The following is a 23,375-nucleotide window of genomic DNA, read 5'->3' on the forward strand; positions in this document are numbered from 1 at the left end:
GTGTCAACCGAAAATATTATCTGAAAAGTTATCAAAATTAATATTTAAGTATAAAAAAATAAAAAATAAAGTAAAGTAAATAGTGTTTGCCCTTACTCTTGCCCTTTGGGGTGGAATAAAAAAAGCAATGCTGACAATATTTATGTGAATAGTGTCTGCTATTGCTTTGCCCTTGCCTTTTGGGGTGGAGGTGCTCCAATGACCAAATTGAAATTTCGTGCAAACACAAAGTTATTTAATACCAACATAATAATAATAATAAGAATTAAAAATTCATAGGGCGTATCTGTCTGTTTTGACCTTTTTGTTTCCCCTTCTGTTCAAAATATCGCACCTTATCGCGAACCCAAATCTTACGCCGTCCGGAACAGAAAATAGGTGCGCTCTATTTCTACTCCCCTTCCTGAATTTCATTGAAGAGATTCTAGACGTTTGGTTGCTGAGAAAGTCCAATATAGAAATTCCTGAGAAAATTGACAAGAAAGAAGAATCAACCTGTTTATCTTATTTATTACAAGTATTTATTATCTCGGCAATCACATAAAACATTACAAGCTTAGGTTTTCCGTGGTTGCTGTGAATTATCGTTGTTTGCCTCTTCTTCCGTGGTATTTTTGTTTAATTCTAGGGTTTGAAGAGAGTGCGGATGGAGATTTTGGCTTATTGATCTTATTTGGGGTTTGAATTCTGTTGAATTGAACGAAGGTATAAACTTTTAGGGTTTGTGTGAGGATTGGTAATTGGTGGGTAGTAGGGTATTGATGGCTGATCGAAGCACTGCGCTTGCCAAGCCAATATGGATGAAGCAAGCTGAGGAGGCGAGGGTCAAGAGTGAGGCTGAGAAAGCTGCTGCGGCAAAAGCTGCTTTTGAGGCCACATTCAAAGATGTGGATAAGAATCGAGAGAAAGAGGTGGTGGCTGGATCGGATAGTGAATCTGAAGAAGCTGAGGACTTGGCAAACAAGCCGATTGGACCAGTGGACCCGGCAAAGTGCACTGCAGCCGGAGCTGGAATTGCAGGTGGCACGGCATGTGCGCCGTCTTCCTTTATGGTAGTGACTAAGGACTCTGATGGGAGGAAGGTTCCACATGGTGGTGTGCAGATTAAGGTGAAGGTCATTCCAGGAGTAGGAGTTGGGGGATCGGAGCAAGAAGGGATGGTGAAGGATATGGGCGATGGGACGTACACAGTTACGTATGTGGTGCCAAAACGTGGAAATTATATGGTGAATGTGGATTGCAATGGGAAACCCATCATGGGTAGCCCTTTCCCAGTGTTCTTCAGTGCTGGTACAGGTACTTAAAATTGATGTGCTTTTATATGTTGCTGTCAATGCATTTAGTCTAGCATTACATAAATTTATTGCAGGTTCATTGTTAGTTTGTGAGTTAGTTGGTGTTCCTAGCCAATCTTATTTTTGGAAGTGTAGTGAAGCATGCATAGGTTATAGAATGCTGCATGTAGTTTGTGGTCTGTATGTGAAATCCTATGCGCATAAGGTGCCCCTAAGGTGCACTTTTCTAGGGAAAACCTAAAGTATTTGAGGCAATAAAACTTGAAACCACAAAGAGATAAGAAGAAACAGAAAGATTCTTTTGTAGGAAAGACTGAAAAGGGATAGGGGTTTTAAGGAACATAGTGCCTTGATTTTACTCCTTATCAAGAAATATTGCTGACCAGATATTCCTAGCTCTATTCAGTGTACATCTTATTAACAAGTTACTGATTATCTCTATGACAGATAGTTTAAAGACTTGTTTTCCTCTTGCAGGTACTAGTACTGGCGGACTGCTGGGATTGGCTCCGGCATCCACGTTTCCTAATCTAGTAAACCAAACCATGCCCAACATGCCGAATTATTCAGCTTCTGTTTCAGGTGCATTCCCTGGGTTGTTGGGAATGATTCCAGGCATTGTTCCTGGTGCTTCAGGGGGGGCCATTTTGCCAGGAATTGGAGCATCTCTTGGGGAAGTTTGTAGAGAATACCTTAGTGGTCGGTGTGCCAAAACTGATTGTAAGTTGAACCACCCACCTCACAATCTGCTAATGACTGCGTTAGCTGCAACAACCTCTATGAGTAATGTTAGTCAAGTGCCTATGGCACCTTCTGCAGCTGCAATGGCTGCTGCTCAGGCAATTGTTGCTGCCCAAGCTCTTCAAGCTCATGCTGCTCAGGTGCAAGCACATGCCCAGTCAAACAAAGACTCTTCTGGTATAGCTCTCTAATTTTCTGAAAAATTAGGCATTCCATGCCCTCGGAGTGAATCCAATGTGTTTCACAAGTTACTAGTTTCTTACATCTATTTTGGTTTTTTCTTGTAGTCTTATTTAAAATGTGTTTTCTGTTGTTTGCAACTTGTTTCGTTTAAACAGTTACTATATATATGCATGCATTTATATTTGTTTATTAATAATGTCTTACCATCTCTTAATTAGGTTCACCTGACAAAGCTGGGAAGGCTGATGTGTTGAAGAAAACTCTTCAAGTTAGCAATCTTAGCCCACTTCTCACTGTGGAACAGCTGAAACAACTTTTTAGCTTTTGTGGCACAGTTGTTGAATGTACCATCACTGATTCAAAGCATTTTGCATATATAGAATACTCAAAACCTGAGGAAGCAAGTGCTGCTTTGCAATTGAATAATATGGATGTTGGAGGCCGTCCTTTGAATGTTGAGATGGCAAAATCACTCCCTCAGAAACCAGCTATAATGAATTCCTCAATGGCTTCTTCATCCTTGCCCATGGTGATGCAGCAAGCTGTTGCCATGCAACAAATGCAATTCCAACAGGCTTTGCTTATGCAGCAAACTATGACCGCCCAACAGGCAGCCAACAGAGCTGCAACCATGAAGACAGCAACAGAGTTAGCTGCAGCTAGAGCAGCAGAAATAAGTAAGAAACTAAAAGCTGATGGAGTTGACATTGAAGAAAAGGAAACAACCGAGAAATCTAGGTATGTTACATTGAGAGGATCTTATCACTGCCAATAAAGCATATTTTATATATTGCCGAGACTTTTGGTATTTAGATTATGAAGAATCATGTGATGCTTAAATATTCTTAAGCTTATAAATATCCTACCTTTTGGATATCTGAGGCTTGAGATTGATGTTGCAAATTTTATACATAAAATAGTGTTAGCGAATTACCAGTTTGCTTGAATAAGTTTTATTGAACATAAGTTCTTTGAAAACTTAATACTTTATGAACATAATCAGTCATGTGTAGGGTTTATGTTTTATTTTAATCAAAGTATTCTTTTGCTAATCAATTACTCCTTTTACAGGTCTCCATCGCCGCATCGTGCAAAATCAAAATCAAAATCCAGATCCAGATCACCTATCAATTATCGCCGAAGGCGGAAATCTCCTTCTTACTCTCCTCCTTCTCGCTACCCAAGAGATCGTAGGTCCAGATCCCCGTTGAGGTCACGCCATTATTCAAGCTATGATAATGACCGCAGGTCCTTCAGAGACATTAAGAATGACGGTGAAAGAACTAGAAGGCGGGATTTAGATAGATCACACGATCATCATTCAACCCACTATGAAAAAGCAAAGCACCGAGAAAGACGGCGATCCAGGTCAGTATCTACAGATGATAAGCATCATAGAAGACGGTTATCACCTAGAAGTCTGGATGAAAATAAAACGAAACATAGAAGGCGGTCTAGGTCAAAATCTGTGGAAGATAAGCATCACCCTGATGACAAAACTAATGAAATGAGAGATGAAAAAACAAAACATCGTGATAGAAGACGTTCAAGATCAAAATCTGTTGAAGGGAAGCATTACTTGAAGCAGGTGGGTGAAGGTAGAGATAAAAAATCAAAGCATCGTGATAGAAGGCTGTCCAGGTCAATCTCTCCAGAGGCTAAGCATGACATAAGACATGGGTCATCCCCAAGAAACTTGGATGATGTGGGTGAAGGTAGAGATAAAAAATCAAAGCATCGTGATAGAAGGCGGTCCAGATCAATCTCTCCAGAGGGTAAGCATGACAGAGGACATGGGTCATCCCCAAGAAGCTTGGATGACAATAAATTGAAACACAGAAGGCGGTCAAGGTCAAAGTCTGCTGAGAGGAAGCATCGCACCAATGATAGAGCATATAAAAGTAGAGATGAGAAGGAAAAGAGTCATAGGAGAAGACGGTCCAGGTCAGCATCACTAGAACCTAAGCGTCGCAGAGGAAGAAGGTTATCACCGAGAAGTTCAGATGAAAAGGAATTAAAACACAGAAGGCGGCGCTCTAGGTCAGAATCTTCTGAAGGCAAGCATCAAATTAGTTGTAGAAGGGATGAGAATGGTGATAATGAATCAAAGCATCTCGAAGATGGCAATCAGGAACCAGGTTCTGTGGTGAATGATTCGATGAAGAAAATTGATGGTCGAGTGGTTATTTCAGCGCAAGAGGACTTTGGCTCGAAGGAATCAACGGGAAATATGGAAACTGAAGATGGTCTAGGTATGGAAAAACATAGTTTTGTGCAAGATCTTGACAATGAAGGAGGCCCAGCACCACGAACTTCTAGAGTCTCATTGAATGCAGAGGAATTGAGCAAACAGGAAGTGTCTATCACCCAGAATCTAGAGCTTGGCACCTCTGGTAATTAGCAAGGTGATAAATACTGTTTCTTCACTTTTGATTACTAGCATTAGCTGAGTAATCTATTTGTGTGGCTTGCAGGACTGGATAATCAAAATGTTCGTGAAAAGTCAGCTGATGCGGATGATGTGAGCAGAACTGGCTCCGGGAAGGATTACATCATGCTGAAGGCTCAGAAGAGAAGTTCCTGACACCAAACGCGGACATGTTTTCTGATGACCCCAGTGCAGAAGAGAACTTGTGAAAATATGAATTCAAACCCTGGCGCTGATTAAGGGTTCAAGATTATATGTTGCTAAGGATGCTGACAAGTGTGGCTGAACTGATAAAAACTCAGTCTAATTTGAGGGACTAACTGAGATACTTGATCATTCTGGGGAATGATCTGTTGCTTCTCATAAGAAGGACGATTTTTCTTGGAAGATTTGCTTAGTGTTTCTTTTGTTGTGTGGCACTTCATAAGTATACTCTTTTTTCTTTTTTCTTTTTTTCTTTTTTTTTATCTTATTGCAGGTCCTTGTGGTCTCTGAGCTGATCTGGATATGGTTTAAATATTTCAAGAAGTGTTCTGATATCATCTGCATTCAACCATCCAGTGTTTGTAGTGAGCTTCTTTTACTGATTGATGTATGTTGGACCATTACCTCTAACATTACATTATGAATTACTCCAACTATTTATTTTAAGAAATATTGCTACTTTCATGCTATTTAGCTTTAGCTAATTTGGTGCATATTTTTTGGGAAGATATGAATATTTGGTCTTTATAATAAGCTTATCTTTTCTGTAGGTCTGTTAGAAAAATCAGTTCCTCAGGGTCAGCTTGTGTCTAATGTCTACAGATTTTGTGGCAACATTTTTTTTTCCTGTTGGCACTGTTTATGTAAATATTTGAAGTATTTGTTCTTGGCGTTTCTTTGATCTAGTTGGTCATGGGTCCATATTTTATTCATGTTTGATGGTATGGTGGGCCTGTTATGTCTCAAACACATGCAGGTTACTCATGGTGATTTTGATTGGAGCTTTCTGAGGTTCAGTTTGGCAGGGTTGATTTTCTCTGATGTATATGAAGGTATGCAGTCATGGATATTGGTAGTTCTTCATGGAGAGCTTATGCTGTTAAGCATCTGTCCAAGTCTTGAAAGTTTTGGGAGTTATGAACCTAGTAACTTACCCAGCTGTTATAAATTGGTGTCTTACTCCCCCTCAATCTTTCTTTCTTTTTCCCCCTTTATTTTTCTTTTCCTCCTTTTCCTCCTCCCTAGAACTTGTCTTGGTTAGGGAAAGCTACTTCTAAGGCCGTGTGAAATCAAATGTTGCTGGGATGAATTGCATCAAAATTCCACCATATCTGGATATGAGCAGACCAGCTGATTTATACAATCTTTAATTCATGGTGACTTACAAAATGCTTATTTTTAACAGGTAAAGCACAAGTCTTCTTGGTTGAGTTTCATTTGTTGATACTGGTTGTGTACGTTTAGATAGTGTTGTATAATTGGTATTGGGATTGTTCCTACTGAAATAATTAGGCAAATGTTGCCACTGTTCCATTTGATAGTTCGGTTGACCAGTAGAAGTTTTCTCTTTGATCTGTCACTTATTGTTTTTGGTAGTTGCTTAGTTAATGGAGGGCTGGCTACTACCTTTTTCTTTGCATATATAATTGCTAAATCAAGACATGCTGTAGCAAGAAAACATAAAACATATTAAATTGTTGTTATAGGTTGTCTATAAGGGATTCCTAATGTTGTTAACGTCTGAACCCCCCCTTTTTTTTTGTTGGTTGCCCTTATTTTCTCTGGTCCTTTCCCCCAATTTCTTTTATTTTCTTTAGGGTGAGCTGTGGATGGTTAGCGCTGCTGCCTTTTGGGTCTCAACTTGGAATCAGTTATGCTTGACGAGTATCTGAGTTGTATTCATTGTGCTTTCTCCCCCAATATTTTCCCCTCATTTTTTCTTTTTTTCTTCCTTTTTAATTTTTTAATTTTCTAGATTTCTAAAAGAACAAAATTCCACTGGTATGCAGTCATGGATATTGGTAGAGACCTACCTCCCTCGCCTGATGTAAGAGAGGGCCTGCTGTAATGAAGAGAATAGGTACTGGGGTGAGCAGTTGAGCTGGAAATGCATTTCACTCTTGATGCTGGGTTTAGCATCAAAAACACAAATGGAGAGTAGTTTGGCCTCTATCTATAAAACATTGTTGCCATTGCCATCTATGGAGGTTTCTTTTACTGTTCTCGCTGGAGTTTATCATGAATCAGTGGACATAAAAACCAAAGGGCGAGCAGGGAAGTCTGAACTATTCATTCCTTTGGGGTTCTCGTGACAAAAGCTTCTGTAGGTTGCTTGAGAACACCACCTCATTGATTACCTTTGGTTGAGCAGTTTGAAAATTGGCCGATCGTATTAGGTAATAATAATAATAATTTAGCGCCAAATAAAAAGAAAATATATAGGGATATGGTTTGAGATGTTAATTCTTTGTAAAATAAGAGTTGGTAAGTTTCAGAGCCTCAATCCCTTGAGGCGTTGGTTTGAAACATACTAAAGCTCATTCCAAATCATAGTCGGACATTTATGCAAAAGTCACTTAGTAAAAACACACCCAAAAAAAAAGTTTAAGTACACGTGTCAAACTGCAAGTTGCCCGTAACAAATCATAAATTTTCCAGCTGTATTTCAGTGTTTGAAACATGCTGAATTACACTTGCAATTCCTAAATATATGTTATTCAGCTGTGTCAATTTTGAAATGGTCTCCATCTATATATGGTTTCTCATGGCCTAGGACAGCTAATATTTGTTCCATAATGTTTTGAGGTTTCATTACCTAGGAGAGCATCCTTGTCTTGAAGTTGAGGAACTTTGTATCTACTAACTAAGCAAATAACTAGATTTTTAAGAAATATACGTAACTTGTCTTTTGTTTTTAGGCCTCGTTTGGTTCACATAATGAATTTGATGGGAAATTTTTTCCCATGTCATTTCCCAAGGGATGGAAAATGGAAGATTTCTTTCCCACATGTGGTAATGCTGGGAAAGCAACCGGGAGATAGCACTTTATTTCATTTCCCATGTTTGTTTTGAGTAGGAATGGAAAACAAAGTTTGTACAAATTTTCAATTATACCCATATTAAATTAAAGAAAAAAAGAATGCATTTAATAATATATTGTAATTATAAATTGTTAATGGGGACAAAATAGTCATGAAAAATGTGTATTTAATGTTGGTTCATTTTCCCAAACTTTCCCATGAGAAGGGTAAACAAAACCCAAGTTGGGAGGATGTCTTCACTTTCCCCCCTATTTTCTCATGGGTCAGGCAACGATTTCACATTCCTGAACTTACCAAACATGAGAAAGTAATTGATTTCTCATTCCCAAGTTTCATTTCCCATGAACCAAACGGGGCTCAAGTTTCAGCCAATAGATTGGGCTTCACATCCCCATCAATTTTTAAACCCAAGTTTTAATTTTTGATACAAAAAGAAACCAAGAGTTTGAATTATGTCCTTGGATATGGTTGAAGTCCTTTTCATTCCAATCTTAACACTGGAGCTATAAGCACCAACCAAACTTTAATTTCTTTAACCCATGTGTTTTTTTTTAAGACTCTTCTCAGGATATTCATGCTTAAGAAAGATAAAATATGAAAAGGGCTTGTAGCTCAAGTTTTTAAGAGCATTTATCTTTGTACTTAAGGTCCAAGGTTCAATTCCCTTTTTCTCAATATCGCTTCTCTTGTATAAATATTATAATAATAATAATAATAAAGGACACAATCTTTTGAGTAATTTGAAATTCATTTCCTACATCTGTTGGAATCCGAATTCGACTTCCACAAAAAGCCTTCTTGGTCCAGTTTCTGAATTTTATTGTGGTATGCAAAAATAAAATTGAAATAAATAAAATAAGGCGCGGAAGAATCGGCTTTCCTTGGAGCTATTTTTTAAAATAATTTTTTGGTAAATTTCTTGAGGTTAGGGTTAACATAAACAGGAAATAGAAAAACTTAGACTAATAAGGTCCTCGCCCTTTGACAAACTTAAGGGTTAACACGAATTGTTTAACATAAACAAGTTTAATTTTACTTTGGAAAAAAAAAAAAAAAACCTTGAAAATGTTAAAAACATGCTTCTTCTTTTTTCAATTTTGTGTGTGTGTGTGTGTGTGTGTGTGTGTGTGTGTGTGAAGTAGCTAAAATTTTGGTTTGCAGCAAAAATAAACCAAGATTATTATTTGGTAAGTAGGTAAATCAGTGGAGAAATTAAAGAATGGTACGGTAATACCACGTCAGCGTATAATACTCCTATTCAAATACAACCACGTGTCTATTTTAGAAAAGAAATTAATTATCTTTTCAGAGCTGAATTTTTTAGTTTAATTCTTCACTTTTGAAATAACATTAGAAAAAAAAGATAGTAAAATTTCCTAACAATCACCTCTTTCCCAACCTAACAACCCTAATCCCAACTACCTTCTACGATGGCCACCCCTCTCCCTTCCAATATCTTCACCCCTTATACTAATTGTAGACAGCGGGTTTACAGGGAGGAGGATTAAACTGGTATTGATGATGATGAAATGAAGTAGTGTCTTGATAATTAAAAATGGGTTCGTTCTTGAGGGTCTAGATCCCGGTCTGAAAATATTCCAAGGTGTATGTGGGTTGAAGCTGGTAGTGGAATTAAAATTTTCTAATTTTATTTCAAAAATTAAGAATTAATAAAGTAAAAATTCCAGTTGTAAAATAATAATTAAATTTTTTATATAAAATTTACACTTGACTGTATTTGAGTAGGAATACTATACGTTGACGTGATATTACCGTATCATTCTATAATTTCTCAAACTAATGAGCATGAGTATTTTTGGTAAAAAGTGGGTAAATGAGTGAGCATGAGTATTTTTAGTAAAAAGTGGCAAACCAGTGAGCAAGAGTATTTTTGAATTTGAGGGGAAATTTTTTCCCATGTCATTTCCCAAGGGATGGGAAATGGAAGATTTCTTTCCCACGTTTGGTAATTGTGGGAAAGTAACCGGAATATAGCACTTTATTTCCTTTCCCATGTTTGTTTTGAGTAGGAATGAAAAACAAAGTTTGTACAAATTTTCAATTATACCCATATTAAATTAAATAAAAAAAATGTATTTAATAATATATTGTAATTCTAAATTGTTAATGGGAACAAAATGGTCATGAAAAATGTGTATTTAATGTTGGTTCATTTCCCAAACTTTCCAATGAGGAGGGAAAACAAAACCTAAGTTGGGAGGATGTCTTCACTTTTCCCCCTATTTTCTCATGGGTCAGACAACGATTTTCCATTTATGGACTTACCAAATATGAGAAAGTAACTGATTTCTCATTCCCAAGTTTCATTTCCCATGAACCAAACGGGATTTAAGTTTTAGCCAATAGATTGGGCTTCACATCCCCATCAATTTTTAAACCCAAGTTTTAATTTTTGATACAAAAGAAACCAAGAGGAAGGTTTGAATTATGTCCCTGGATATGGTTGAAGTCCTTTTCATTCCAATCTTAACACTGGAGCTATGAGCACCAACCAAACTTTAATTTCTTTACCCATGTGTTTTTTTTAAAGACTCTTCTCAAGATACTCATGCTTAAGAAAGATAAAATACGAAAGGAGCTTGTAGCTCAAGTTGTTAAGAGCATTTATTTTTGTATTTAAGGTCCAAGGTTCAATTCCCTTTTTCCCAATATCGCTTCTCTTGTATAAATATAATAATAATAATAATAATAAAGGACACAATCTTTTGAGTAATTTGAAATTCATTTCCTACATCTGTTGGAATCCGAATTCGACTTCCACAAAAAGCCTTCTTGGTCCAGTTTCTGAATTTTATTGTGGTATGCAAAAATAAAATTGAAATAAATAAAATAAGGCGCGGAAGAATCGGCTTTCCTTGGAGCTATTTTTAAAAATAATTTTTTGGTAAATTTCTTGAGGTTAGGGTTAACATAAACAGGAAATAGAAAAACTTAGACTAATAAGGTCCTCGCCCTTTGACAAACTTAAGGGTTAACACGAATTGTTTAACATAAACAAGTTTCATTTAGGATGATCCTTCACTTGGTACACCTTGAACATCATTTTCAAGCTCAGGAAAAGAAAAATAAAAACCATCCTTTTCAATAGCATTTGCTCTGATAAACATGGATGCTAAACAAGATATTTTAGTTTATTTTAAAAAATTTATATGAATTTAAGCAGCTGTCATGACACTCATGGGTGATGCATGACATTCAAAAATATTTGTTTTAATATTCATGCTCACTCTTTTTTTTTAATAGACATTTTGACAGGAAATGTCTTGCTTCTGTATCAAGTTAATAGTTTCCTCCAAAATTTTGAGGTAATCCAAAGCTGTTAATAGATGTTGGATTAAGAATTGCACTTCGCAATTTTCTTTTTCCCAAATATGTTCAACTAATTCTTAAGATCTAGCCAAAAACAGTTGTAATTGAATTTATACTGTTTTACTGACTTTTTTTTTAAAGAATGTAAAACTTATTTTGATAGCATGTTCGCGACATAATAAACTATTCAGTTAAATAATCTTTTATTATTGAATAAAAAGAGATAGATGCATAATTATATACAACTAGAACCGTGTTTAAATACTTTCTTATGTCTCATTTTTCATATAAATTCCATTTTTTCCCCCAACTAAGTCTCTCAATTTCTTGTATTTATTTCTGACTCTAAAAAATTTGGAGTGCCTAACCTCTTGAAAGGATGATTACGTACACTCAGCCTCAACATTCAATAAATAAAGACTATAAATAACAAATAAAATGAACTTTTAAGGATAGGCCCTAACTAATTATTATTTTTTGAAAAATGTACACATATTCTTTCTTTTTTTGAAAGAATAGGTTGTTAAGTAGTGACGATGGATCCACACACACACCATGATGCACTTATAATGATAGGTTTAACAATAGTGCCTGAACTTGTACATGAGTCGCATTTTAGACCTTGAACTTGAAAAATAGTTGAAGTAGTCCCTCAACTTCATTTTCATTAGCACGGTTAACCCTATGTTATGTTTTCTGTTGAATTTAGGGATAAAATGGTCATTTCATGTCCAACCTCATCTCTCCTACCAGCTCCACCACTTTCTACCCTAACCTACCATGGGACCACCACCACCACCATTCCCAAAAAAGCAACAATATAAAATAAAGTAAATTTATGTTTTAGTCAAAAAAAAAATTTTACTTTTGAAAAAAGTCAAAGTTTTTAAAAAAAAACAGAAAAACCTCTCAACTTTCAAATCAAAGACATGCAAATGTAAAGGATTCCTTAGGAAATCCAAAAATAAATAAGGGCAATTTTGTCCATTTTGGCTTGTTTTACAAAATTTCTCTCTCCTTTGTGTTTTTCCAAAGTCTATAACTCATTTGTAAACATTACAGAATTGAGTGATGTAATAAACTATAATGAATAATAATAAATATCATTAAAACTGGTTAAATAGGAAGAAAAGAAAATGATCTTGAGAATATGGAATAAGTAATTCTCGCAGTGACATTATCAATTTTTCAGTCCTTGGATTGGTGTATGTGATCAATGCATGTGTTCTTAAAATTACAAGCTGCTGCTGACTTTTGCGTCCTTCAAATTTTCAAACTAGTACAGTACCTACGCATTGAGTATTTTGACAAATTGTCTGAGATTTGTAAGTAAAAAACTATCAATAAAATGATTCAGTATTGATGATTTTATTATATGCTTTATCTTCTTATCTTTGTTTTTAGTGAATAAATCAAAGGATCCAGCTAGTATTTAACTAAAAGTAATTCAAAACGACATTATAAAATTAGAACTTTCGGCCAATTGGATAAGACAATAATGTGCCCGTCCACTTCAATCTGAATTAATTTTCCTTCCCCTATAGTCGAGAGTAGTTTTAGACAATTGCTTGCATAAAACATGTTTAATGCACAAGCCATGCCTTGCAAGTTATTCCATCCAATTTATTATATAGGGCAATAATTGTCAAAATTGCAATATGTAGTGGTAAATTATATCACATTTTAAAGGAAAATTTCATTCTCATCTATTATTCTTGTAAGTAATAGCTTTATTCATTAGGCCAAAAACATTCTGTCAGCTGATGACTTGCCTTTTCCTTTTGCTTCATTTTTTTTATATTTTTCACATCACAACCAAAATATCTCATAATTTCTTATATTTTTTTTTATTATCTCTATTTTAAAGTGCCTTGCCCCTTACGTGCACTCGTGTCATAACCTTTGATGTCGATGCGTTTCGTTACTGCACGTGGTCGTCCATTTGGATGTCACAAGATTCTCAATTTAGAACTAGAGCCGTAACATATACATTGATGACTCACTCTAGTATATTGCCTTGGATCTGTAAATTTTTTTAAAAAAAGATGGATTCAACACTATTGCTTTAAAATATACTAGAAGCATAGCATATATTATGTATGCGATTACGTTATTTTTAAGGAGCTTGTAGCTCAAGCAGTTATTTCTACACTTAAAATTCTGCGTTTGAATCTCTCTTCTTATTATTAGCCGACACTTTTGCTTTTATTATTAATCATAAAAGGGCCATAATTGGTATTTTATGCATTTTGGTTGACAAATTATTCACAAATTATTACATTCTAGAGGCAGAAGAGGCAACCAAACCAAATATGGGTAAGCACGAGACACAAAAGAGAATATATGACAACATCCATTTGGATGATGATCATCCTTTAAAGCAAGTTTCCACATCACACATACTTTATAAGCTGCCGATCAAAGCCCTCAGTATCATATTCTAGAATAACTCTGGCCATTAGATAATCATGAGGATATTTTCGGTATTTAGAGTTATAAGTAAAAATAAGATTTTAAAAATTGTTATTGTGTGTGAAGTTATAAAGATTTTGTCTTCAAGCCAGTTTGGCATTGCTGTGCTTATGAAAATAATGGTTGTCAGATTTGTTGTGAGAGAAATCAGCTGTGAAATAAAACAGTTTGACGTTTGGTAAATTTTTTGTTAAAAGTGTTGTTGGTATTGATTTTACGCATAATTAGAAAATGATTGCCGCATAATCATTAAACCCATAGTCTCTTCGAAACTGATTCCTGTATAATCAGAAAATGAAAGCATTTTATTAGCTGCTTGCTCTTATAGCTTTCTCTCACATCAATTTTTAATAATAAGTAATTTTCTCACAGTTTACCAAACGGGGTTGGGCTTCTCAAATTTTTTTAAAAATCACTTATCACCCCAAATAAGCAATGCCAAACTAGCACTTCTTGCTAGCAAGTGATTAATTTTTTTATATATTTAGTTTGGTAAGTGAGTAAGAAACTAGAAGCTCTCTTAGTTTTTGGCAAGTGAGTCAACAAAACATGCATGATTATTTTTAGTATGAATTTTTTTTAAGTACAAACGATAGTCTAAATTATAATGGGTAGAAGATGTTTCCTCATACATATTCTCTACCAAGATGTCATATATAGGTTCGAACTTCAGCCGCTGATTTACAAATCAATACTTTTTTTCCACTTAATTAAACTTTATTGGCAGCTTAGTATGAACTTAAAGAGTTACTTCAATAAAACCCCTCTTATCTTATTTTGGTAGATTTTAAAAGTCACGTCAAGAAACAAAAGTACGAAATTGTCCTTTGATCAGAATCCTCAAAATGAAAACACCAAATCACCGTTAGATTAAGATTTGACCAAAACATCACCCTTGGATTAAGATGCTCCGTTGGTATATAATGTCCAAACCAATGTACTCCACATATATATTATTTTATTCATGCTTATTCCATTTACTTTAATTTTGTTTCCATCTTTTCTGGACATTCATGATTCATGCTTTTTTATTTTGTTTTTGGTATGATTCAAGCTGTAAATCAAGACCTTAATATCATATTCAAGACAACTTTTCGCCACAAAATTGATTAGTCATGAGAGCACTTTTGGAATTTAAGAAATTAAGACTGAAAATAAGATTACGGAAACTCTTAGAACATCTTCAACAGCTTTTTTAATAGCTTTGGAATTCTAAAATAGCTACTCTCTCAAAACGACAGGTGCCACTGGAGACCTCTTGCTTTTTGTTTTTGTTTTTGTTTGCACACATGAAATAGAATCTACTATCCATATTATGCAGGAATGCCTTTTTGCTCGTGGTGTTTGGACTAGCTCCATTTTGGGTGGTTCTGGAGCGTAATCTCAGGATCAGGGAGTACATGACTGGTTTTTATGATGTGCGGAGAATCTTCCTCATGTTGTCTTCGAACTCTTTCTATCTACGGGTTGGGCAATTTGGGAGGCAAGAAATGACAAGCTATGGAACAAAAAGAACCCGTCCTCGGACAAAATTAACCATGGCGTTGTTGTTCGACTGTTTGACTTTGCACGAGTCCATGCCAAACATGGTGGTCCTGCTCGCACACTCATGGAGGCCCATAAGTGGACTACACCGAAGCCGGGGTGTTCAAAGATCAATGTTTCTCTTGGGCAGCAGGTAGCACCAAGGGTGGAGTGGGCAGTGTTGTACGTGACTCTGAAGGTGACTTTGTTACATAGGAAGGGTATTACATGTAGACAACATCTATTACACAAGTTTGAGCAATAGTTGCCAGAGATGGTGCAGTGTTAGTGGTTGAAAGGGGCTTCACTAATTTTATTTTTTTAGAGCGATTCTCTCCAGATCGTCTTTGGTTTGAGGACTACTACGACTGATCGGTATTTTATCTGTCCTATAGTGGAAGACACCAAGATTATGTTGCCACATATCACTAGAGAAGTTTTTACCCATATTTGTTGTACTGCAAACATCGTGGTTGATCGATTCGCATGCTTTGGTCGGAATATTGGCACAGTCATCTCTTGGTTCGAGGAACCACAAGATTTTGTCGTTAGGATTGTATCTAGGAGTTTTTTCAGGCAAGGCTCCTGCTCCGGCTTGCGGTTGAGTGGGTACGGCTACTTTGTTAGCCCAACGTCTGAGCCCATTGATGTAGAGACACTCGCCCAATCCTTGAAGACATAGCCTGGTTTTTATAATTTCAACCCCCATTTTGGGTGTTTTAGTGAAACTCCCTTAATATTATTGCCTTTTTTATTAAAAAAAAAAAGAAAAAGGTGAGCCACATAAAAAAAAACTATCTCCAACAACCTCTTTAACTTCATCTCTCTCTTTAGGACTGGTAAGTTGACTTTAGCTTTTCAAACATTTAATTTTACTTTGGAAAAAAAAAAAAAAAACTACCTTGAAAATGTTAAAAACATGGTTTTTTTTTTTTTTTTTTCCCAATTTTGTGTGTGTGTGCATGTGAAGTAGCTAAAATTTTGGTTTGTAGCAAAAATAAACCAAGATTATTATTTGGTAAGTAGGTAAATCAGTGGAGAAATTAAAGAATGGTACGGTAATACCACGTCAGCGTATAATACTCCTATTCAAATACAACCACGTGTCTATTTTAGAAAAGAAATTAATTATCTTTTCAGAGCTGAATTTTTTAGTTTAATTCTTCACTTTTGAAATAACATTAGAAAAAAAAGATAGTAAAATTTCCTAACAATCACCTCTTTCCCAACCTAACAACCCTAATCCCAACTACCTTCTACGATGGCCACCCCTCTCCCTTCCAATATCTTCACCCCTTATACTAATTGTAGACAGCGGGTTTACAGGGAGGAGGATTAAACTGGTATTGATGATGATGAAATGGAGTAGTGTCTTGATAATTAAAAATGGGTTCGTTCTTGAGGGTCTAGATCCCAGTCTGAAAATATTCCAAGGTGTATGTGGGTTGAAGCTGGTGGTGGAATTAAAATTTTTTAATTTTATTTCAAAAATTAAGAATTAATAAAGTAAAAATTCAAGTTGTAAAATAATAATTAATTTTTTTATATAAAATTTACACTTGACTGTATTTGAGTAGGAATACTATACGTTGACGTGATATTACCGTATCATTCTATAATTTCTCAAACTAGTGAGCATGAGTATTTTTGGTAAAAAGTGGGTAAATGAGTGAGCATGAGTATTTTTAGTAAAAAGTGGCAAACCAGTGAGCAAGAGTATTTTTGATAAAAAGTGATAAATCAGTGTACAATAGTATTTTTGGTAAAAAGTAGTAAACCAGTGAGCAATAGTATTTTTGCTAAAAAGTGATAAACCAATGTGCAAGAGTATTTTTGCTAAAAAAAGTGGTAAATCAGTGAGCAAGAGTATTTTTGGTAAAGATACTACTTGCCTCCTTATCTAAATTATAAAGAGATACTGCTCATTTTTGCGAATCACATTTTAACACATATACAAAAATAATTCATTAAAAATACAAAAAGAAAAGTTTATGCGCACATGTCACATTGCTATTGACAGGAATGTGAGAGATTTTACTTACATGGTAAGGAATGAAGTAGAAGGAATGCCATTATAAATCTCAAGGGTTAGTAGAAGCTTCCTTATTTTAGTAAAAAATATTGATCTCTCTCTATTTGTTTTGGTAGGTTACAAAACCAAATTGTCCCTCCCACATCAAAGAACAAAACTACCAAACTGCCCATTGGATCAAAAGCCAGCAGCTATATACTTATACCTTGTGCTGTAGCCCCAATATTCAATGAGCTCCACAAATATAAATGTCTTCATGCTTTCACCCTTTCATTTTCACTATTTTTATTTTTTCTGAACATTTGCAGAGGGGCAAAGACAGATAAATAGACAGATAAAAAGCTAGCATTTGCAGAAGAGCAAGCAAACCCATTAAACCAGAAACAGTGAAAAACAGAGAAAGATGCGAAGCTATGGATTAGCAATCTCAGGAAGCGATTCCTGCTTCTACATCCCCACAACCCACACAGCCATCTCCACCAGAAGACCCATACCCGACCCGAAACCCAACTTCCTCTTCCCAAAATCCGATTTTTCGTTCCGGAGCGGATTTGGGTCTCTCAGACTCGAACCCAAGGCCGCAATCAACGATGGGGTCATGGTGGCCGAGCACAAGGAGCTCACTTTCTACGAGCTTCTGGGCATTCCCGAATCCGGATCCGTGACCCAAATCAAGCAGGCGTACAAGCTGCTGGCCCGGCAGTACCACCCGGACGTATCGCCTCCGGACCGGGTCGAGGAGAATACGGAGAAGTTTATCCGGGTACAGGAGGCTTATGAGACCTTGTCTGATTCGAGAAGGAGAGCTATGTATGATCGAGACATGGCCAGAGGTCTTCACCTTGCTTTCTCTGCAAGGAGATGCCAATACGATGAGGTATTTTGGGTTGTATTTAGATTTTCTGATGACTTTTGTGTTAATTTTCAGAGGACTTTTCTGGGTTTTCAGTTTTGTTATTGGAATTGTTACTTCCATTCTCTCGAGAATCGATATGGGCTTCATTTTCTGGGTGTTGAGTTTTGGTATTGGGGATTTCAGTATTTTATTTCTTTTTCTGTGCTGATTTTCATTTTTGTTCTTTTTCTTTCGGTGCTGTCTTTGTGTTTACTGGTATGTTTTGGGTATGCGATGATTTCTTTTTCATTCTCCTTTTTTGGCTTATTCTGTTCTTATTGAAATTGGTATTGTGTAAATGTTTTTTTCCCTTCAACTTTTTCTCTGCTGAATTATTGGTTTGCTTTTGTGACATACATGATGAAGGAAGGTGCTTCAAAATTTTTAAATCAAAGAAATAGTTTTATCTTCTTGGATGTTTTGTTATATCTTTGGTACAGTTCTCAACCCTTTGTTGAAGCTCCGGCGCCTAGTTTCCGTTCGGCTTGTGCTTTAGCAGCCTCTTGTTTCCTTCATCATTGTACATTGTTAATCATTCATGGTGTCTCATAATCACTTCTTTTGAGAGTTATCTTTCATTTTCAATTGTCTAAACCTTCCATATATGTGGAATTTCTGAGTTCTGCTAGTATGATTTTCTCATTTGTAGCTTATGGATTAGTGTACTTGGTTATGTCAATCCTTCTTTGAGTTAGGGGCACATTTAGTTTTGCATGTATTTGTGACCTTTATAGTTTTACCCTTAAAATAAAATGGCCAAGAATAGTTTCTTTTAGCTTCTCCTCTGTTTTTATCCTATAGGCAGCTGGGGGAATGATATTCCTAATATAGACTCTAATTTATGACATTTGCATTAAATTTTAACTTGGAATTTACAATTTCAGGGAATGGAGGAGAAAGGCGACTGGAAGAATCGATGGCAAAGTCAGCTATCTGGGTTGAAGAGAAGAAGCATGAACAAGAATGCTAGAGAACATATGTCATGGGGAGCTCGAATGCGCCGGCAAAGAGAAGGATCATCTGAAAAACAATAAATAGGTTCTCTGATGTTCTTGTATATATATATACACCAGTATATCTTCTCTACCTTACCTTCTTAGTCACGGTTGGCATTGACAGAGGAAACTGAAGCCTACCGTTTAGTTACTTCCATATGTACCCTGCTAAGCAAGGAAAGTATTTCGATATGCTAATCAGACGGATGGTTAAATTAGAAACTTGCAAAGTTGCATCCCTGTCCATGACAACACATAATTATAGGCAAGATATATTGTACATAAAGTTTTGTTTTTGTTCTTGGAATAAAACATCTGTCTAATAATTGCTTCTGAAATGCAGGGGATTGTTTCTGTGCTAACGTTTTGACGCAAGGAAAGTTCCAGATGTTGGTCTTGAGTTTGAATAGGATATAACATTGCTGTCACTTATAAAACAATTTCTATAAAAATGTCTTTGTTAAAAATTAAACTATAGGCTGCTTGACTCTTGAACAATTTGACTGTGTTTGCTACATTAGTTGGTAAAGTGTTTCTACTTGCAGAGAGAGAAAGTAGGCAACTACTTTTCATTGGAAAATCCGGATATTTATGTAGTTAACTTCAAAGATGGCAACTTGCCAACTTGAGTAACTTTATTTATTAAACCTTCAACTTGGCAACTTGAGAGTAAGACGAGTGACATTATTGGTGAACTTAAAGCTCAGGTGGGTCTAACCCACCCTCTCCTCTTTATAGCAAGCCAAGCTGGTTTTTCAGAAGAAATTGGGGATTTGTGGGTGAAGTTTGAGGAGGAGGGAGAAGGGGAGAAGGAGGGAGTGGCTGGGTCTTTAGGGATTTGGACCATCATTTTGTTCTATGCTAGTGATGGTTGGTCCCATGGTTCGACGGAAGTTATGGATCATTGCTCCTAAAATGCCCAAGAAGTGAAAACTTCCTAAAATGACTATTTTGCCCATAGTTCGACGGAAAATATAACATATTATGAAGGCAGGACCAACAATTCTAACGAAAGTGGAGTTGATGGATTCCAACAATTTTTCGAATTGAATGACCAAAATGCGAATCGGCACAAGTTGATGGGTTTTAGGGCACAACTTTGGTGCATCTAATTTTTGCGGGTTTGGTACATTAGTTCGTAGTCTCAATTTGATCACCGTGTTTGATTATGTAAAGCAATTTTGGTCATAGTGGTAATTAATTAGAAAAATTCAGATTTGCAATTTAGGAAAAATTATCCATTTGTTTTGGAGAGAAATGATGTTGGAAGATTGAAAGGTCGCCTTATAAGCTTTCTAAAACTAATTCCAATTTTAAATTTCGTGTTTATTTGATAGAGAAATTGAGTTTCAAAGATTATTCTTGTCTGAAAATCAAATTCAAGGCTATATACATGATTATACATGATTTTGAACAATCCTTGAGTAATATTCATGAGTTTAAGCAAATTTTTGGTTGTGATTTGAAGCCAATTAGAGAAAAATTGAGAAAACAGTGACGAAATTGAGAAAACTAAAATCACAATAACCAAAATTAATGATGAATGAAGTAGCATTATCATTCTGACAACAACAACAAAAAAAGAAAGAAAAAAAAGGCCAACACAGTGCCAGTCTATGAATTTAAGTCCCATGGCCCTATAAAGTCTGAAGTTTGGGTTTTGCATTGTTTGTTTGTGTATGTGATTGTTAAACGCTGGGCTTTTGATCGCCAATGAATTCTTATACAGCCAGCCCCAAATCCAATCAATGAAGTGAAAATGAAAGCCAGCAAATTTTATCCTAGTTGGAAATTGGAATGCCTTCTCAATCTCACCTATAAAACAAGTGGATACTGGATAAGACGAGTGACAAGTTCATTATTTCCAAAACCCCATTGATTGTGAGATGGTCTTTCGTCTTCAAGTTGATTTTCCAACCATGTTATCTGTTATTGTTATCTAGTCATCTCGCCACTGACTTATCAATAATAAAAATATTTTTTTTTCTTTTAATTTTAAATTTTGGGTTTTATGTGTAACTTCAATCTTTTAATGCCTTTCTGAAAAAAAGAGAAAAAAAAAAGGAGATTATAGAATACTACCGTAGTATAGTTATGTGATACATTTCGTACACATGTTATAATATAAATGGATAATTGAAATAATTCTCTACAAGGAGAAAAATAAATCATGTCGTTTACCCATATTATAACACGTATACAAGATGTACCATGTAGTCATATTACCATATTATTATGTAATTTCTCCAAAAAAATAATAATAATAAAGCAGGGTTATTTTCATGATCACTATCACCTTGGTTTTGGGCGTTTATAAATCCAACCATAAGTTGGGCTCTCACCTATCATAATATAGGAGAAATTAAAGACTCTTGCCAGGTGGCTAATTAAGTCTCTTTCAGACATATGCCACCTAGCTAGACGTTTCAATTTTGATGATGATCAACCACAATGAATTATGACCTCAGGGGACTTCAACTTCAGTACTGGAAGCTCTCATAATCATGTAATAACACATTCATCTACCAAGCTATCATCACTTGAAACTCCATCTATATATCATAAATATATAGGACGTATGTCTCAAATCAATTAATAAACTGGAAATGATTAAAACACCTAAAAATGCAGAGGTGTTTAATAAGTGGGTCTCACATAAAATTCTTCATCAAATACCCTAAAGAATGAGAATCGGATCAGCTGCCCCTTCCTAGTTGATCCGATTAATGCATTAATGCATCTCTAATCAGATCAGACATCGACAATAAACACCATTTTTTCTCTCCTCCAAGCTCTCCTCTCCCTCCATTTCTTTTTCTTTTAAACTCGCTTGTATTCAGGAAGTATATTAGGAAGCAAATGCATGTATTTGTTTCATAAAACAACCCATGCAAAGAAAACCTCAAAACCAAAAGTTAGTCTGCTAATGCTGCCTCCTTCATTTGGATCTCACGAGTCTTCCTTGCAAAACCATAATGATAGTCCATTAATTTCACATTAAATGTTAATTCCATGGGCCAGGGCCATAAAAGATCATTTTTTTTTAGTAAGTACCATGAGGTGTTCAAGTCAGCTTGCACGCACCTCAATTAATTTTCACTCGCGGAACTGAGCTTGCGATTAGCCACCATATATTGCAACTGTTGGGACTCAAACTGGGGAACAAACTAGCCGAACCCCAGAGCCTTATCCAAATAGCAGACAAACCACAGGGCTACAAAAGATCCTTTGCGTACATGAAATAAGGGCTTAATTAATGTGTTTATTTTATTTTATTTTAATAAATACAAATGGTAAATAATAGAGGAAGCCGTTGCTTTCATCTTGACCCCTATCACCTTGATTAATCTGGACCCTTTGGTTCCCACCACAAGTTGCTCTCTCACCTATCAGAAAATAGGAGAAATTAAAGTCTGTTCCCAGGTGGCAATTATTCGCGCTACGTACTTCTTAATTTGTTTTTGGTTCTGTTAGAAGTAGGGAAGTGGTTTAGTGGATTGAATTTGAAAGGAGACTATTGTAATTTTATTTATTTATTTATGATGAGTCGAAAACGTTACTGAATAATTAAAAGCTTGTTCGAAAGTGCTTCCAAAATATAATAAAAAACGCTTTTTGACTTCATTTGCAGAATAATTTAAAATTGTTCATATGGGTGCTTTCAACAGGAAGCATTTTAACAAATTTTTTTACGTTATTGTAGTAAAAGCACTTGAACAGAAATGCTTGTTATAAAAGTAGGCCCAAACAGTTTCCACCAAATTTAGTAAATTTAGGTTTTAGTCAAAAAAAAAATTTTCATTTTTGGAAAAAGCCAAAGCTTTTTCAAAAAAGAAAAACCTCTCAACTTTCAAATCAAAGACATGCAAATGTAAAGGATTTCTTAGAAATCCAAAAATAAATAAAGCAATTTTGTCCATTTTGGCTTCTTTTACAAATTTTCTCTCTCCTTTGTGTTTTTCCAAAGTCTCCCTTCTAATTTAAATAGCTATCATCTTGCATTATTGATTGTAACACTGAGGAGGCCCTAGATACAAGCAGGTAAGGAGGCCGCCTAAGACTCCCGAATTGAGAGGGCCCTAATTTGTAGAAACTCCTATATATACATGAGTTGTCCCAAATCAGGACTCAAATCAAATATTTCATAGTGGTCCCAATTGTCTTGAACCACAATTAGGAGAGCCCGCAAGTTGACGGTGATCACATGCATATGCATGGCCTAATTAAGTCATGCGCGGTGGTGCAAAACATTCATAAGCAAATTGACTCCTTATTTATTAGGCTTAATTATGTACATACGCCTGTCTTTTAAGTTTTTATCGATTACCACCTATGGTGAAAACGTCTCAAAGTACCCCCCAACGTATAAATAACCGTCTCAATTTACCCTATCCGTCAAATTTTTGTGGTCCGTTCTGAATAGTGGGCCCCACGTCGTTTTAACCTTTAAGCTG

General features: G+C 35.7%; 2 protein-coding genes across 2 annotated transcripts; both read left to right on the forward strand.

Moving 5' to 3' along the window:
- The first annotated feature begins 282 nt into the window (after positions 1-282).
- Positions 283-6,211, forward strand: LOC103322668 (RNA recognition motif (RRM)-containing protein). Its single transcript, XM_089045650.1, is given in 6 exon segments — positions 283-1,296; positions 1,773-2,213; positions 2,438-2,957; positions 3,291-4,612; positions 4,694-4,798; positions 4,801-6,211. Coding segments are annotated over 6 exon segments (2,979 nt in total). The 5' UTR covers positions 283-761; the 3' UTR covers positions 4,857-6,211.
- An 11,050-nt stretch (positions 6,212-17,261) lies between these two features.
- On the forward strand, positions 17,262-19,259 carry J20 (DNAJ-like 20). Its single transcript, XM_008224595.2, has 2 exons — positions 17,262-17,908; positions 18,811-19,259. Exons 1-2 carry the CDS (start codon positions 17,435-17,437, stop codon positions 18,958-18,960), a joined length of 624 nt encoding a protein of 207 aa, XP_008222817.2. The 5' UTR covers positions 17,262-17,434; the 3' UTR covers positions 18,961-19,259.
- Positions 19,260-23,375: the final 4,116 nt, after the last annotated feature.

Source organism: Prunus mume, linkage group LG2 (genome assembly GCF_029339155.1).
Source record: "Prunus mume cultivar Tortuosa linkage group LG2, ASM2933915v1, whole genome shotgun sequence".
Lineage (NCBI taxonomy): Eukaryota > Viridiplantae > Streptophyta > Magnoliopsida > Rosales > Rosaceae > Prunus > Prunus mume.

Coding starts and splice junctions, on each gene's coding strand:
- J20 (XM_008224595.2), top strand. CDS start 17,435: ATGCGAAGCTATGGATTAGCAATCTCAGGAAGCGATTCCTGCTTCTAC. Junction 17,909..18,810: donor GGAGATGCCAATACGATGAG/GTATTTTGGGTT, acceptor TTACAATTTCAG/GGAATGGAGGAGAAAGGCGA.